At 51.7% G+C, this 17,327-nt stretch overlaps 5 protein-coding genes across 5 annotated transcripts; 1 reads left to right on the plus strand and 4 right to left on the minus strand.

The window, feature by feature from the left end:
* Nucleotides 1-1,394: 1,394 nt before the first annotated feature.
* On the minus strand, nucleotides 1,395-2,582 carry BX661DRAFT_170793 (uncharacterized protein; the record flags this gene model as incomplete). The annotated part of the gene is made up of 1 exon (XM_051533652.1): nucleotides 1,395-2,582. One exon carries the CDS (start codon nucleotides 2,580-2,582, stop codon nucleotides 1,395-1,397), a length of 1,188 nt encoding a protein of 395 aa, XP_051391879.1.
* A 771-nt stretch (nucleotides 2,583-3,353) lies between these two features.
* On the minus strand, nucleotides 3,354-7,786 carry BX661DRAFT_13280 (uncharacterized protein). The gene has a single exon (XM_051532602.1). It carries the CDS (start codon nucleotides 7,616-7,618, stop codon nucleotides 3,434-3,436), a length of 4,185 nt encoding a protein of 1,394 aa, XP_051391880.1. The 5' UTR covers nucleotides 7,619-7,786; the 3' UTR covers nucleotides 3,354-3,433.
* On the minus strand, nucleotides 7,743-10,882 carry BX661DRAFT_211694 (JmjC domain, hydroxylase-domain-containing protein; the record flags this gene model as incomplete). The annotated part of the gene is made up of 2 exons (XM_051538728.1): nucleotides 7,743-9,833; nucleotides 10,664-10,882. 2 exons carry the CDS (start codon nucleotides 10,880-10,882, stop codon nucleotides 7,743-7,745), a joined length of 2,310 nt encoding a protein of 769 aa, XP_051391881.1.
* A 1,663-nt stretch (nucleotides 10,883-12,545) lies between these two features.
* BX661DRAFT_162694 (transcription factor IIA, alpha/beta subunit-domain-containing protein) lies at nucleotides 12,546-13,504 on the plus strand (the record flags this gene model as incomplete). Its single annotated transcript, XM_051533320.1, has 2 exons — nucleotides 12,546-12,808; nucleotides 13,208-13,504. The coding sequence occupies exons 1-2, from the start codon at nucleotides 12,608-12,610 to the stop codon at nucleotides 13,502-13,504; spliced, it is 498 nt and encodes a 165-aa protein (XP_051391882.1). The 5' UTR covers nucleotides 12,546-12,607.
* A 295-nt stretch (nucleotides 13,505-13,799) lies between these two features.
* On the minus strand, nucleotides 13,800-16,886 carry BX661DRAFT_193785 (chitin synthase-domain-containing protein; the record flags this gene model as incomplete). The annotated part of the gene is made up of 5 exons (XM_051537810.1): nucleotides 13,800-14,097; nucleotides 14,236-14,897; nucleotides 14,939-15,421; nucleotides 15,451-16,482; nucleotides 16,512-16,886. 5 exons carry the CDS (start codon nucleotides 16,884-16,886, stop codon nucleotides 13,800-13,802), a joined length of 2,850 nt encoding a protein of 949 aa, XP_051391883.1.
* Between the last annotated feature and the right edge of the window lie 441 nt (nucleotides 16,887-17,327).

Raw genomic sequence — 17,327 nt, forward strand, 5'->3', positions numbered from 1 at the left:
AAGAACGGAGTATGCTTTATGGAGTGCCAGCAGGAGATCTCCGCCAGGCTCGCGGCCAAGGTTGGATATCTTGACGTGCAAGGGATGAGCAGCTTGCTGCAAAGGAGGCCTGGATTTGATGCCGAGGGACAATCAGCTTGCTGCAAAGGAAGCGTGTCTGGCTGCGAAGGACGAATATCTTGCCATCATCAGTTCCAGCTCTCATCGAAAGTGGCAAGGATCAAGTATGCTCGCACGGAGTCCCTGAGCTCGAAACACTGCTAGGTAATATTGCTCTCCACGACAAAGACTCAACCTGCCGCTGCCAGTCCTGAGATCATACAGCAACTTGATAAGAAGGTTGTTGTTGTTGTTCCGCAGCCAGAAGACATTATAAACGTTGTCCTTCTCCAGAAATTCTGCTAACTTGATTATAACCTGAACTCAAGACCGCTACCGAATGCAAAGCCATAGGTTTTGCGTCCAACGATCGCGCCGCATCCACAGGATGGTGGTATGGTGGCGAGGGCTGATCGTGCTGCTACTGAATGCACATTCGATGGTTACAACCGCGCTTCGTGCTTTGTTCACCTTCCACCCTTCCTGGATAATACGCCCACCGCGCATCCCAATCCTATCCATGCTGAGTTTGATACCACGAGGCGTCGGATTGCTAAACCCAGGATATTCTGGATCAAGGAAAATAAATGGCCGGCTGTTGTTAAAAAAACAACCTGATACCTTGTTTTTTATTTTGGCAGACCCAGTGCTGGCTTCAGCACTCCTGAGATTCGTGAACTTTGCCACAATAGGTCAGAACAATGTCCAGCTATTTAATTTTATAAACAGACCGTTTATGTTTGTGACATGAATAGCTCCATATTTGGTAACCCAATACATCATATCTGAAACATTTACAAACCCAAATATGCTGGTTTCAATATATCAAAATGCTAACGCAAGTCAACATTTCCAGAGAAACCATCCAAAGCAAAAATAAGAATAAAAATAAGAACCAATACTTTAAATTTTTCTGATATTAAGCCATTGCCATAAGTAAACAGACTTGGTGCGCTGGTCGTGGTCTCGGAGATCGGCGCGGCATGTTTTCCAAAGTGACAAATTTACGCAAAAAATGTACTTTGTAGTACTGCCGGTGATGAGCATTACCCACACTGTTTGATGCCCCGGAGTGCTGCTTGTGTTTGGTCGCAAGACCAGATGCAAGCAGTCCCAGGGAAATATGAGCATGCTCTAGGTTTTCTGAGGCGAATACAAATCTACAAACAAAAATTATGTTTGCGCATTAAAAAGTTGACAATTAAACGAAATACCTTAAAACAGGAAGAAAAAAGAAAAAAAACTAAAAAAGTCAAAGATACTAAAAACCCAAAACAAAATAAAACATCTATTTTCTATTTGGTATTGTCCAAATGGAACCTCGCAATGCCAATGTTGTCCGAGGTCTTGTCAGACTTGTCAGCAATGCGGCGCAGCGGATTGAACTGCGAATTGAGTTCATTCTGGGTGGCCAACGACATGTTCTTGAGGCGGCCCAGTGCCGAGCTGATCTCGCTAACGTTGTCATCAATCTCATCCTCGAGCTCCGGGTCCTCGTCCTCAAAAGTGTATCTTGAGCGCTCGCCCTGACTGAGGCCATTATAGGACTGCAAAACTTTACCATTGGCATCCATGCGTCCAGCCGGGCCCCTGTATCCTGAACCATCGCGGCTAGTGTGCTCCAGCAGACGACTGCGCGACTCCTGGTTACCTTCGCGCTCGCGGTCTCTCGCCAGTCGCTTGCGCTCCTGGTCAGCCTCAACCTTGGCAATCTGCATTTCGCGGCGCTTTTTGCCACTAAAGGGGTTCTTTATGTGAACAGCAAACATGGACCTGTTCAGAGTGCGCAGCTTGCTCGTATCCTCGACTGAGTTTTCTGCCTTCATGTTTGCCAGCTCCATTGTGTGCTCAATGCGGTTGAGTTGTTCTGATTGCTCACCGATTTTAGTCAGGGTTTTGGCGCCTACTTCCTCGGTGTCTTGGAGTGTGCGCAGGGCCCTGCGCGTGGACTCTAGGGTGTCTGTTTTTTTCTCGTGAATGCTAGCCTTGATCGAGTCTATTTCGTCGTCTTCTTCGTCGTAGTCGTTCTGGTCCTGCTGGTAGCGGCTGCCGCCATACTGGCCACTGGCTCCATACTGGCCGCCGTTGCCATATCTGCTACCGCCATTTTGGCCGCTAGCGCCGTATTGGCCACCGTTGCCGTATCTGCTGCTGTACTGGCCGCTATTGTTTTTGCCATCTTGGTCACGGCCCTCGCGCGAGGCCGCTGCGTAGCCGCGAGTATCGGCTCTTCCCTCGGGCGCCCGGCTTAGCCTGTCACTACCAGAACCATATCCACCCGATGACTCGCCTCGTACTTGATGAGCTCTTGGGTTTCGTGTATGCCGGCTGCCTGGGCTGCTGTTGCTGCTGCTGCCAAAGGGGTTGGGGCTGTTGGAGGGTCTGCTGCTAGGGGCACGGGCATCACCAGCACCGTTGTCATACCCTCTTCCTTGTCCTCCTCCTCCGTAGGAATTCCCAGATGTGTTGCGGTAGCTGCTCATCTGAATGTGTAGACTTGTTAAAATGCGGTGGTGTAATGGAAAGTAAAAAAAAGCGTGTAAGAGAGTAACAAATAAAGACGCAGCGGCTGTCTCAGATTTAGTATTGTTTTTGCTGTCTAATTTTAGCTTGTCACACACATGCACATTTTTGCTATCGCTGCTTGCCGCCCATTTGCTGCCTGCAAAGTGGACAAGGTTAACAGCAATGACTGCGACTGGTAAGGCGCACCAAGATTATTTTGCTTTGTATCTTTTGAAAAAAAAGTTTGTGCTTTTTCTAAGAGCGTACAGGCCCCTTTTTAAAAAGATGATGATGAGCACGTGGGATACATGTGTGACAGAGAAATCTAAAATTACAGTGTGCGAAAATCGACATTGTAATTGTTATCAAGCACGGTTGTTTCTTTTTTCTTTGGTGGAGGACTGCTTCATTCGATTTTGTATTTCAAGAAAACAGTTTTAGGCCAACGCAAAAAAATGTTTTGTAAATATGTATTCGCCTCAGAAAACCTAGAGCATGCTCATATTTCCCTGGGACTGCTTGCATCTGGTCTTGCGACCAAACACAAGCAGCACTCCGGGGCATCAAACAGTGTGGGTAATGCTCATCACCGGCAGTACTACAAAGTACATTTTTTGCGTAAATTTGTCACTTTGGAAAACATGCCGCGCCGATCTCCGAGACCACGACCAGCGCACCAAGTCTGTTTACTTATGGGAAAAATTGATGTATCATGCCGCTGACGGCTCAAATAAATTATATTAATATTCTTTTTTTACATGTTAACTATTTTTTAGTTCTCAACAAAAAAATAAACAGCAAAAAATAATATAGAGAAATCAAACAAAATTTACTCGAAAAACAGTTCACCGTACGGGTACATTGTCTCGGACACAAAGCAGCAGTTCGGGCACACATAGTCAGTCGGGCCATCTGGGAGCTCCATATCGACGTCGACGTCGGCGTTAAGAGAGCGCTGCATCTGATGCAGGAAAATTAAGCGAGCAGCGGGGGCAGGGACCTGGGCGCATTTTATGTGGAAGTACTCCTGGCAGTTGTCACACTGAATGACTGGTGCGCTGGCACACTTGGGGTCGCCGGGGTTGACAATATCTTCGGACAGCTCAGTACCATGCACATTGCATACGCAGTTCTCGGCATCCCTGCCAAACGCGTCGCCAGCAGACACTAGGCCCTGACCTAACTCGATCTCCCCGGCTGGGGGATTTAGAATCAAGTGGACCAGATTCTCGAGCTGATCTTTCATGTGCCTGGGAATCGACACTTGGCTCCGCATCTCCTCCTCTTCGCCCATCAGCTCTCCATTTTCAATATATACTGCGTCGGCGTCCGTGTCAGGGGTCGGGTGCGCTACCTTGTCAACCTCAACCTTTACTGGGATCTGCTGGGCAGGCATCTCCTCGGCAGGTAGTGGCGCTGGGGAGGGCATACTTTCTACAACGTTAACACGGGACTCCGACGGTTGCAGTGCCTGGACCTTGGTTTCCACTGGGCCAGTTTCAGGAGCATCTGCCGATACGTCTACGGGAACAGCTCCAGAAACAGTTACAGGAGCATCTGCAGAAACGTCTCTAGAAACATCTACCATGGCGATAGCATGGTTTTTCGGCACAAGCTCTTGCAACTCAGTCCACAAATCGTCAAAGATGCCGTGCCTGAGGTTGATACCGAGCCCCAGAAGCGACATGAGCAGCGCACGCACAATCTTCACCAGCAAAGCCTTCTTGGGTTCCGTCACTTCATCCACAGCCACAATCTTTTTGCCCTGCAGTATGTCCTTTATCGCCTGGGTAAGCGACTGCGCGTCGAGCAGGATGGTGACCAGTGGATCGAGATCGGCAGCAACAAGTCCCAGAGTGCGACAGCTAGTCACCGCGCGGTCAATGTGGCTCAGGTGCGGGTAGTCGGCCAAAAGCCGCGGCTGCTCGCCCTTTGCGCCAGCGCTGCACAGCGGGCAAAAGAACTGGCAATCGCTGACATCCGCTGTCTTGAGGCCAACGCATTTGGCATGGTACCACTCGCTGCACTGCTCGCACTCGACCATCAGGCCACCCTCAGGCTGCAGACACACGCAGTACAGGTCAGTTGGCGGCTGCTTGCTCTCCGCAATTTGCGTCGCCCGGCGCAAGTGCGCCTGCACCAGGGCGAGAACCTCATCCGCAGCCACACCTTGCTGTTTGGCTACGGGCGAGAACATGTGCTCAATCTCGGCGGCCCACGCGTCGACACGACTGATTTCTGTCCGCAGTTTCCCAAGGCTGGACGGCTCAAAGCGCCCAAAGTCCCTGCATGCTTTGACTAGCTCCACAGCCTCGGCATAGCGCGGACGTTGAACCAGCTCCGTGCTCTCAGTGGAATCAGCCAGCCTGTCTGTGCGCGACTGCAGAGTCAGGGCCTTCCGCTGCAGATCGCCAACCTCGGCATAATGGGCAGGAGAAAACAGCATGTTGCGGCCCTTCTCTAGCAGCTTGCCCACGTCGCGCAGATCGAATTGCTGGCGTCCATCTATAAGAGCCTCCGCCGTGGTTGCCCACTCGTCTGCATCGGCTTTAAGCTTGAGCAACTGTGCATGTAGGTCGACCTTAATGCTTACCTCAAGCTGCTCGGCCTCAGCCAGCACCTCATCTAGCAACTCATGTGTCAACTTCTTGTCCTTAAGCAGCGCATTGTGCTTTTCGCACCACTTGGGCACATCTCGCAGCTTGCGGAGTTTGTCGGCCATCGGGAAGTGCAGCCCGTTGGTGTTCAGCGCGCGCTCGGTATTCTGGATCCGCGACATGTACACATCCATGCTCTCAGCGTATTCGTAAGAGTTGCTAGCGAACAGCTTGTTCATGCGGTTGATGACCCGGTGGGCATCATCAATAACGCTATTGATTGTGGCTTGTAACTCCAGGGCGTTCGCCTCGTATTCGACGAGCACCTCGAACTCGGCCGAGTTGAAGTACAGCTTGTCGCCCAGGCGCAGGAGCTCAGAAACGTCCTCGAGCGTGTATGCACCGTATTGATAAGGCTCTTCAACGCCCAACTCTGGCTTGACGCCAAGCACGCGCTGCACAGAGGCCGCAAGCTGTGCCTTAGTATAATACCAAATTAACGAGTGCTTGAATACAGAGCCTGGGGGCAAAGAGGGGTCCCTCGGCGGCCCCAGTAGATAGCTACTGCTGCCCGAATTTGCGTGAGCGGTTGCCCGTCGAGTCCGGGGCAAGTCGGAGACCTGACGGGTGCCCACTGGCAAAGGCGGTGGGGCACGCTGGTACCGAGGCGAAAGGGGCTGAGCAATCGGTAGAGTCGACCCCTTAGGCGGGCGCCCTCTGCGCTTGGGGAGGGCGGTCAATGTTTCTATAGGTGTTGGTTCTGTGTGTGGCACTGCAAGGCCCAGCGTGGTTGATTGCTTGCGGCGTTTGTAGGGCCTCCTCGTGCGTCCTGGTATTCCTTGGACCCGGAAGTCACCGTCCTCGTCATCGCTGGCCTCTTTCGAACTCGTTGAATCGTTGGAGCTGTTGTCAGTATTATACGCCAACACGCGCTTCTGTGAGTGTCCGCCTAGCTTCAAGCCCTCAACGGACATATCGCCAGCACCAATGCTATCGTCGTCATCGCTGTCGTCAAACTCACCACTATAGCACTCGGTGGCCCTGATCAACAGCTTGTCGAAACGCAAATGCAGCTGCTCGCGATAATACAAGTAGATCGACTGCTGCCTGGCAACAATTCTCTCAACCAAACGACGCTCTCCAATGCTCATCAGCAGCGCCTGCACGGCACGGCACCACTCCTGGGCCTTCTGCACAAACTGACTAAGCTGCCGCACATCGGCCAGAATCCTCAGCTCGGCCATAGAAGTCGCGTCTCTAGCATCGTCGCCAACGCTGCAAGTCCGACCGTGGACGTTTATCACCCGCTCGATCTCCATCGCGATCAGTGCAATCGAATCGACGGAGCTGCTGGTGCTGATGCTGGCGCTGGTGATGCCGTTGGTTTGGGATAAAACCATACCCCCAATTGGCTTGGCTGGCTCCGCAGCTGAGTCCTCGACCGGCTCATCAGTGGGCTCATCCATCGATTCATTGGCTGGCTCTTCTGTTGGCTCCTCCATCAACTCATCAGTTGATTCCTCAGCTGGCTCATCGGCTGGCTCATCGTCAGAGTCCTTGCCAAAATCATCGGCAGAATCCTCAGCAGAGTCCTCATCAGTATCATCGGCCGAATCATCAAGTGGTACTCTAGCTAGAGACATCCTGGCAGAGTTTGGGGGCCGGCCCGGACGACGGCCATTGCCCCGCCCTCTTCCACGGCCACCACGGCTACCGCGGCCACCACGACTTCCACGACCTCCACGGCTGCCACGACCACCACGCCCCCTCCCGCGACCACGGCCACGGCCACGGCCAGCTAGTGTGGGGCTTGTCAACGAACTGGAAATAGGCGCCACAGCGGCAGAGGCTGGACCTAAAGCAGAATAATGCACTCTGCCTCCTGCGCTGCCAGCATATTTGGGCGCTCCAGAGTCCATCGGGAGGTCCTCGCCGCCCTGCAGCACCAGCCGATGCGACTCCTCGAGCAGAACGACCATCTGCGTGATATGCGGGCGTTGCAAAAGCTCCTCGCCAATCAAAGTACCCTTGATCGGAGGCAAGGGCTTGATTGTAAGCGGCGGCAGCGACTGCGTTTCCTGATCACTATCGTTGACGGCATTGTGGCCGCGCAGCTCGCTGATGTCTGCGATGTTGTCAGCCACAGTCGGCACGTCGCTTGCGCTGTCCTTGCTCAGATCGACCGAGCCTGTCACCGACGACGCCTCGCCCTGGTTGACGACGGTGGTGTGCGCACTGCTGGCATTTGCCCCGTCGGTATTAACGTACGACATCATTACCCTGCGGAACTCGGACTCCCATATCTGCGCCCGGCCACTGGCGCCCTTGACTGGCGCCGGGCTTTTCTGGATCTTCTTGGCCATTTGGACCTTCTGAATGTTGTGAGGCTGAATATCCTGAATCCTCTCACCGCACATCGCAAGCAGGTCGCTGTCATCGTACCGGGTTTTGAGCACCTTGGAGCTGCCTGGGCATTTGCAGGACTACACAAATTCAAGAAGAAGAAAAGCGCACAGATTGCACAAACCAAATAGGGGAAATTCAGCAAACATGAAAGCAACAAAAATAAAAGCACATTAACAATTCAAATTGACTTACACTGTCAGCATGCGCCGCGCACGCAATGTAGTTGGGGCTGCAGTTGCACACCACGGCCGAAAGGAACGAAAAGGCCTTGCACTTGACACACTGCTGCCGGATTTCCTCCGGGAGATCCGGGTCCCCTTCATCAACCTCGTCCCAGGGCGCCTCTTTGATGGCTGATCCATGCGACCACATCCTGCGCACGCGCTTGCGGTCGCCAAGCTCGCGGTCAACCATCTCTACCACGGCGTCCTGGAACCAGCTCTGGCCGACATACCGATCGCCCTCGGCGTACATAGTCATCAACAGTTCATCGTGCGAGAAAACCGGGTTGCGCCCGTGCTGCTGGTAGCGCTTAACGCTCGGCGCGTCAAAGGGCATCCAATCGGGCGTGGCAAAGTTTACTGCCTCGTTGAAGTTGACACCCTGGTTGAATCCCGAGTGGTAACTCTGCGGGAACGTCACAACAAACTCGCCGGCACGCTGGTCGCACGTAACCACATCGACGCCGCGGCTCAAAAGCACCTCGGGGCTGAGCATTGTCACGAGCTGAAACAGCAGATCGGGCTGCGCGTCGAAAAGCTGCGGCACGGCCCCCCGCATGGCCTCCTCGAACTTGCTCGCGTGGCTCCCGGGCACACCGTACCACGTCTTAGTGTCGCCCCAGTGCATGTAGTTGATCGAGTACGTGTAGTGGTCCTCATTGTGCCAGCAGAACGTGCTGAAGCACATGCCAACGTATATCCAGGGCGTCATCATCCCCGAAATGTCCTGCTGAATGTGGTTGAACAGCGACGCTGGTTGGAACGGCAGCACGTTGAGGTTCCATGGATGCCGTGCGTACGGCTCCAGCGGGTTGCGCTCAACTGTCGGGAATCCGCTGCCGTGCTGCGCCGAGTGTAGGTCCGCGCCATACTCCACCTCAACCTCCTCGAAAGGGGATGCAATCAGCCGCCAGAACTCCTGCTCAACCACGCTCTCGGGCACGCGGCCCTCCATATGTGGACCGTAGAGATACGGGTTCCCCGCCTGGTTGGAGCCCGCGTCCCTGTAGTATGCCTCAAAGAACTTGCGCTTGAACTCATCGCCCTTCTGCTTGAATGACTCGAGCGTATACTCATCGCCGTCTTCGAACCCAAAGTCAGTGCCGGCGTTGAGCACGCACGAGTTGCAGTACCAGTCGTTGGTCGGGATCGCGCTAAGCGGCGGAACCAGGCAGTGCATGTGATACCCGCGGTCACACCCGTCGCAAATCAGCATGCTTTCGTCGTTCTCGCCCGACTTGCACACCTCGCACTGCTCAGGGATATCCTCCGCCGACTTGGCTGCCCAAGCCCTGCTGCTCTCGCCCACATCGTTGCCATTTGTAGACATGTCGCTGTCGAGCAGCATGTCGCTGATCGCCGGGCTGATTCCCCTGCCCCCAGAGACAGACGAGGCAAAATGCGATTGCATGATGTGGGTGTGGAAGCCGGGGTCATCACCACTGTGCTCAAGGACAGGCGGCGGCGACGGCTCGGCACTGTCGCTGCCTATGTGACGCGAAGAGCGCTGGCGCTTGGAGCGACGAACGCCACTGGGGCTGCCGATGCCTAGTGCAGATGCAGAGTTACCATCGTCTAAGCCAAGAAAGCCATTGCTCACACCGGAAATATTAAGCGGCGCGGGCGTGTTGCGGTTTGACGTAGAGCTGGTTGGAAAAGAGCCGCCATGCTTGGCCAGATAGAGCTCAAAAGGCAGGACAATTTTCTGGTAGGTTGATTTCAGCGCGGTCGACATGGAGGTACACGTCTTGCGGTCATATTTAAGCACGCGGCCAATCTCTGCCCATCGCTTGCTGCCGTTGACCTTTTGGTAGCCGCCGCGCGCAGCCACCTCATTGCGTAAATCGTACAGGTCAATGGGGCGGTGGTCAAGCTGCGGCACCTTTATCGTCGGCTGACCCTGCTGCGCGTGGAATTTGTACAGCTGGCTCTGGTAGTTGAGGTTTGTGCGCGTCTTACCCTCCAGCGAGTTGAGCTGCTGGATGCGCGTCTTGAAGCGAAAGTTCTATGCATGTTGCAAATAGGAGTAAAAATTGCAGTAGGATCAAAATGTTGCGTCCGTGTTGTGATTAGTACTTTGGACAGCCCTTTCATTGAAATTTCTGTATTTTTTCTCGCCCTTTGCCAACACATAAATAATAACCCTTAAAGTATTGCTTAACAATGTTTCGTATTGATGGGATATTTTTCCCAACGTTCAAAAACCGCAGGAATAGAGAAATCTCTCCCTACCAGATTTGATTGACAGATGTCGAACAAAGGGAGGGGGGCATGCTGCAATTTGAGCAGTAGAGAATGTTAAACGGGAAAGCATGGCGAAAATGACAGCACTAGTACGCTTAGAACAAAAAATTATGTAGTTATACTTTAACATTTTTGAATCTTTACAGCGAGAAATGACGCAACAAGCATTTGCTCGCTGACTTGACAAGATAAAAAAACACATTATAAAAATTCTGGCTCGGACGGAAAATTAATTACGACAGAGCAAATTACAATATACTTTCGCTGGACATGCGAAAAAGGAAAAGGAAAATTTCGAGGCAGATTAACTATGCAAATGTTGCTAATGTCTTCAAGCGAATAGTCCAGCTGAGCATAACACTGCCGCTATTGCATGTAGCCTTAAAAATACACACGTACTCTATCTCTCACTTGCTTTCAAGCCGATACTTGTGCGAAAAAAGACACGGCCAAACCGATGAAAGGTGGGGAAGTGAAATGCGGCAAATGCGGCAAAGGCGGCGAATGATAAGCCCCAGCATTTTGACAGCTTCTAACAAAATGATACTCTCGAAATGTAACGGAGACATGTTGGATTGGCCAAAATCCTACCTTTGTATCAAGCGAAAACGGCGGGCTCCAGCCTTCGGGCGGCACAATTTTGCACAAACCGGACTTTTCTGCCAGTGGGCGAATACTCTGGATGTATGCCAGTGGGTCGGCAAACTCTTCAGCAGTCGGATAGAACGTTGGCGCCTCGGGGAGTCCAAAGATATGGCTCCTCGGCTGAAGATGGCTGGCCTTTTCCTGAGGCTTCCTCTGCGGCGGCATCCGCACACCGCTCAGGTCAAACGGGTGCAATGCAGGCCCAGCTATGGACACATTTGATGGCCGCACACGCTTCATCTGCAGCAAAGAAAATGTAATGACAAAATAAAAGAAAAATATGGTGTTATGAGTTTTTAAATAAATATAAATGTTTGGATGCTGCTAAACGCGCTGGAATAAGGATGCTAAAGAGTTTGTGCGAGTGCAATAAAAATATAAAGATAAAAATTTGGTTTTGAGATATGCAGAGCAGAAAGGGGATTTGACACGAAAGTGGGGGGAAGCGAGTTTACTCGCCCTTGGTATTCAAAAGTATGAGAAAAATAAGAAAAAATAAATCTAAGGGCAAGTGCACAATACGCAAGATTAAATAAAAAAGAAAAAAGTTGGATTCGATGATTTTGTGAATAGAATGTGTGCAGTGATATTACTTGGAAATAGAACAAGCAAGAGAGATAAATGATGAGTTGAAACTTGGGCCAGGAGTAAAGCAGCTATAGGCCAGGATAAAATGGCTTTTCTTTTCAAAGAAAAGTTTATGACGAATAATGGAGAAAATATATGAATAATTTCAGCTTTTTTTTTAAAAAAAGTTAAACTAAAAATAATAGAAAGTTACTTTAATTATATTTTATAGTAAAATATTTGTAGCAAAAGTAAAAAAAGAGAGAAAGCAAGAAAGCGAACTTGTTGTCACGCACTTCCGCAAGCGATGGCATTTTGAAAACAAAATCTGGGCCTTTCGATAAAAAAAGTCTGCCGCTTTGTGCGTATAAAATATTCCTTTTGCACTTGCACGAGTGAAAAATGCTCAAAACTTTTCCCCCTACTCTGTTGGACCAATCACAAGCCGGTGTTTCTTTCTACATTCAAAACATTTGCTAAAAGAAAAAAGCTCGCTCGGTCGCTTGGCACAAAATTACATACACACCGAGCAAAGCAACCTCGTATTCTGTGGCATTTGTCTCTGCCTCTGACGGTGTATACTGTATATTCCGACACATACATGCACCCCGGACAGATGTTTACACATAGTTGTGTGAAGAGATGTGCGCAAGAGTCTCTTTGCCTTTGAATTAAATTATTTGTTGTGCATTATTGCGAGATGTATATTTGATGCGCTTTTTGATGCGTACTTTCCCTAACTTCTGGCTGCCACTCGCTTCAGCACAAGACAAGCCAAGCCAAGCCAAATCAAACCAAATCAAAGAAAAGAAAATTAATCCACTGTGTGCCATCAGAGGTATCGAGCGACCTGACGTGGGTCAAATGTGCCATTGCAGACAATGTTTTCCGTACTGACATTTTGCCCAGCTGATACGTGTGGCTGAAATTCTTATTCAAAATTATCCCTCCTCAATGAAGCTGTCTGTTTTCCCCCAAGCTTACGCACAAAATGTCGGGAGAAAATCTATAAACTGGGCGCGCTTTAGTGCTCAGCACAATTTCTAACATTGGCATGCAATTGCAGTGCATATTTTCAGATCAACAGAAAAAAATATAATCGCGTTCATTTTTGCCCTCTGCGCTTGATGGACAAAATGCAGCCAAAAAAACTCAAGAAAGCTTACTCTGGCGTGACACAATCCAGTCCCTTTTGGCCCCTTTTCCGAGCCACGTATAAAAAGAGATTTTGTGAGATTTTTTTGTTTTTATTCTTTTGGTCTTTTTCGAATTACCACTTTTAATTATTCAACCAACACTAATTTTATTTTTAAATTAACCACAATGTCAAACTCCATTGTGGCAGCAATCTACCGCTATGTTATAGACGACGTTGTGCGCAACGTGCAGGCCGATTTCGAAGGCCACGGCGTCGACACCTCGGTTCTGGAAGAGCTGCAGCGCAGCTGGGAAGCAAAGATAATTCAGAGTCGTGTGGCCTCATTTCCCGGAGAGGACGCCGGTAACGACATTGACAATGCGACGGTCGGCGGCCGGGGAGGCGTGAACCCGCCAGGCGGATACTCGTACAGCGCACATGGCGCTTCGGACGCGGCCACCAGCGGAAATATCAACTCGGCGGCATCATTGGCGTCAATTATCAATAACCACGAGAGCTCGGCACCGTCAGCAGCGTCTCTGGCATCGCTGGCGCAGTCAGGGAGGGGCCAGCTATTGATGGAGGACGATGAGGACGTCGATGGCGATCATTCGCATTACGGAGGTCATGGCTCCGGCAGCCATATCCCGCAGAACGACGGCCCGGGGGACGAGAGGGATGTCGCAGAGGGTGATGCTATGGCCAAGTGGAACGCGCTGCGAAATGCCCGTCGTCTAGTATATGAGCGCGAACAAAAGGCCTGCGATGTTGGTGCTATTTCCCAGGTTGACGGTGCCTCCGATGATGATGATGACGACGAGGACAGTGGTGACCGTGCCAACGATGACCTTGACGGAAACAGAGAGGCACCCGAAGATGCCATCAACTCCGACCTCGATGACACCGACGAGGAGGACGACTATGAAGGCGGCGCCGAAGAGACAGAGCATATAGTCTTGTGCCAGTATGACAAGGTTACTAGAAGCAAGAACAAGTGGAAGTGCGTTTTGCGCGACGGCATCATGTTGATCAACGGCCGCGACTATCTGTTCCAAAAGGCAACCGGCGACTTTGAGTGGTAGGTAAAGCGCGTTCGGCCGTGGCAGTCTTCTGTTTTATTTATCTTTCACTATTTTTCTATTTATCTTTTATGTTTAAAACCTCGCACCAAAAAAGAACCGAGCGCGTCCACACTTGCAACAGCAGTGATTTGTTTTCGTTTTCGTTTTCGTTTTCGCTTAGATTGTCAATTTTCAATTATCAATTAAAAGTTCTGAAATGTTTTTTGCGATAAATAAAATTGAATATATGGAAACAGACAAGTGTTTAAATTAAACGCTAGCATTGGCCAGTTACCGTGACCGCGTTGGTCCTCGTCTAGCGATAGTCACGGGGACCACCAGGGTGCTGCCGTGCCGGTTGCTGTGGTTGTTGCTGCTGCGGCTGCTGCTGCTGGTACTGGTCAGCATAGCCGTCGTAGTTGCCATACTGTGCACCGCCCTGCTGCTGTGCACCGCCCTGCTGCTGTGCCGAGTATTCATCGTAGGCGCCATCGCCATACTGGCCTTGCTCCTGGGCGTAGTAGCCGCTGTTGTCGTGAGACTGCGAGTAGTTCTGCATCTCGTACTGCTGGCCCTGCTGGGGGTAGTGGCCGTAGGAGCCAGCCAGCGTGCCACTGCCTTCGTGGACCGAAGCCGTCGCTGAATCGCCCATGAACGAGTACCCAGGGTGAGACTCGTAGTACATCGAGTCCTCAACCGAGTTCTTCAGCAAACCCGCGTTGACACCATCGTCGACCATGGCTGCCTGGTACGAGGCAGAGTCGTCGGCGTGTCTATCACGCTCCTTGCGCTTGATCGAGCGTCTGCGCTTGCGCTCGTACTCCTCCCAGCGCTTACGTGGCACGACCTTGGGGTCAAAGGTGCCTCCAGAATCGCCGTGGCCCTTGTCCTTGCCTTCGCCGGCGACCTTGCGCGTCTCGCCCCACGAAAAGTCATCAAAGTGCCAGTATGCGTAGGTCGGCAGCACGAAATTCCAGATCGGCAGTGCTAGCAGGTACACAAACATCCACGCGACGTAGACCCACTTGCGCGTAGTAATAAAAATCAACACGGCGGGCAGGAACAAAATGCAGATAAGCATCGCGAGAGGCAGGTACGCAGAGACTGAGTTGTATGTAGTCATACACGCGCGCACAATCAGAATGTATGTCAGCACGATGGCAACGGGCAGAGAAACAGTTCCGACGAGATCTAGGAAAATGGAGAACTGCATGGACAGGCAGAAAGTGCCGCAGAGGTTGCGCACCAGCACCAGCTCGAGCAGGTTGTGCACAGTCGAGTTGATCCACCGGCGGCGCTGCGACAGGAGTACCTTGAACTCGTCGGGAACCACAGTCTTACAGATGGCCTGAGGCATGAACATCATCTTGCGTCGCGGGAAGTTACGCAGCATAAGCGTGGACAGGAAGCGATCCTCGCCAAGGAGCAGCAGTTCTTCTCGTGCAGGGTCTCGACGACGTTCTGCGAGTACTCCTGGCAAATGTCCGGCTTGGCCAGAATCGGCACCCAGTCGTCGCCCTTGCGCACTTTGATGCGGTACATGCAGAAGCAGCCTGGGAGACAAGTGACACCGCCAAACACAGACTCGAAGGCCTTGCTCAAGTGATGTGAGATGTAGTACTCGAAAACCTGGATGGCTGTCACCCACGAATCGCGCTTGTTGGCGATCTTGGTCTCGCCGCACAGGCCCATGATGAGCTGGTCGTTGTTCATGCAGTTGACCAAAAGCCGCAGCGAGTCCTCGTACACCTTGGTGTCGGCGTCGACCATCAGCACGATCTCAAACAGGTCAGGAGTCACGTTCATCAAAAAGTGCACTTTGCGGAACAGGTCGTACTCCAGTGGCACCATGCGCTCGTTGTGGACGACGTTTGAGAAAAAGTTCATCAGGATCATCTGTGAATCGCGCTTACCGCGGTTACCGGGCTTGGCCGCGTCCTGCTCTTCGGGGCTCCACACTTGATAACAATTAGGCAGGGCGTGCGGTGCTCGCCCACAACATAGTGCCCGCAGTATACCTTCGCCATATTGTGCTGCTTGGAGCCTGCGGCAACAGCAAGATATGAGCACGGCTGCGGGTCGCGGAAGGACTCCTCTTGCTCGATGAGATCGATACAAATGTCGGGGGTCGAGCGGTCGTTTCCCGATCCCTTGATGATACCATCTGCCACAATAAACAGAAGCTTGTGCGAGTCGCTAAAGGTGGTGCCGCAAAGTGAGTCGCAGGTGCCGCGGATAGACTCCTCGCCCTCGGAGTAGCATGTCACAAGCATGATCGTGTACAGCTCGTCGTCGTCACCCTTGCCAATCTTTCCAGCGGCGGCGCCGGTCTGGGGCTTCTTTCCGGCCCAGGGTGCGGCTGCATTGTATGACAGCGGCCGTACCTTGCTGCGAGGGGGGCGGCGGACCAGCTGCCACGACAAGAAATACTGGAAGATAACCGCCATGATAAAGCGCGAAAGAACGATGCCACCGATAATGATCAGCGCGATGTAGTTGAACAGATTGACAGCAAAGCATCCGGGCGTGTCCTTCGCCAGCTGTCCGGCGCCAAACCGGGCGATCAGGCAGACGGTGGCAGCCTTCATTTTGGCGGTGCGCTGGAACAAAAGGCTGGCATCAACAAGGCCATTGTTGGCCGCCGCAAAGATGGCCTCGTCGAGCATATCACCCGAGGCCTCCCTACCAACCGACATCAGATACGGTGTCAAATTGAGCACGTTTCCGTTGATGACAAAGTACCCGGATCCAACATCGGACCAGTCATAGCCGATGGGACGGTCGTCCAAGCTCTTCAGATTGTTGTTTTCGATTCCATTATCCACGTTGCCCAGCGGGCAATTCCCGCTGCCGTTGTCGCCCGAGCAAACGTCGTATTGAGATGCACGGAACTCTTTGATCTTGTCTGACATGCACTCATTGGGAAGCGGAACAGAGAAATACGGTGTCATGTCCATTCCGGCTGTAATACTGAAATCGATGGATCCGCGCCAGGTTGCCTCGTTGGTTGAATAGGCAATGCCCTGACTCCAATAACGCCGGCCGTCTTATCCGTGCTGTTGACCTGGAAGATGTTACTCTGCGTCTTGGACACGCTCTCCGGGCAAAAAGTCATTGTCAAAAAGATGGTCAGGTACACGACAATTCCGCACACTAATATAATGAGCGACACCAGCGCAATCTTCTCGCGCCACGCCTGCTGCATGCCGGCCTCGGGCATGCCACCGAGCTTTGTGAGAAGGATTGCAGGCGCCCAGAAAGTGATGATTTTAGAGTAAATGACCCAGGGCGTCATTTGGCGCTTCTCCTTCTTAATCATGGGCTCCGCCGCTTGGGTTCTGTCGGTGCGCACCATCGTGCGCCCGCGCCGGAGCGTCGCACCGCGTTCGCCGCGAATTGGCATGGCGAAAACGATGGCTTACTTGTTGGTAAATGGGTAGCGCAACGATGCCGGATCCTTGCTTGCTACTGGCAGGACAAGTAAAAATAAATAAATAAAATGAGGATGATGATGATGATGAGATGAAATGGACGCTGTCCTGTTACTTGGAAGAGGCCCCGGTAAAGAACGAAAGAAATAAGAGAAAATAATATTTGCTGCACTATACACCTCGCTTCAAAATAAATATCCAAATAGCAAGAGGAAAAAGAGCTTGTGTGTAAAGAGTTGATGGCGGATGATGCGAGTACAATAAAAAATTTTAAAATGCAGAGGCCCAGTTGGTAAAAAGAAAAGAAAAGAAAAGAAAGCAACAAAAAAGGACAAAGTATATTTTTAGACGACTTTGTTGCAGTCGACCCGTTGTCTGTAAATAGAAGCGTCGGGGCTGCCAACATATCCAAA

Source organism: Kickxella alabastrina (genome assembly GCF_025024165.1).
Source record: "Kickxella alabastrina strain RSA 675 chromosome Unknown BX661scaffold_10, whole genome shotgun sequence".
Taxonomy (NCBI): Eukaryota; Fungi; Kickxellomycota; class Kickxellomycetes; order Kickxellales; family Kickxellaceae; genus Kickxella; species Kickxella alabastrina.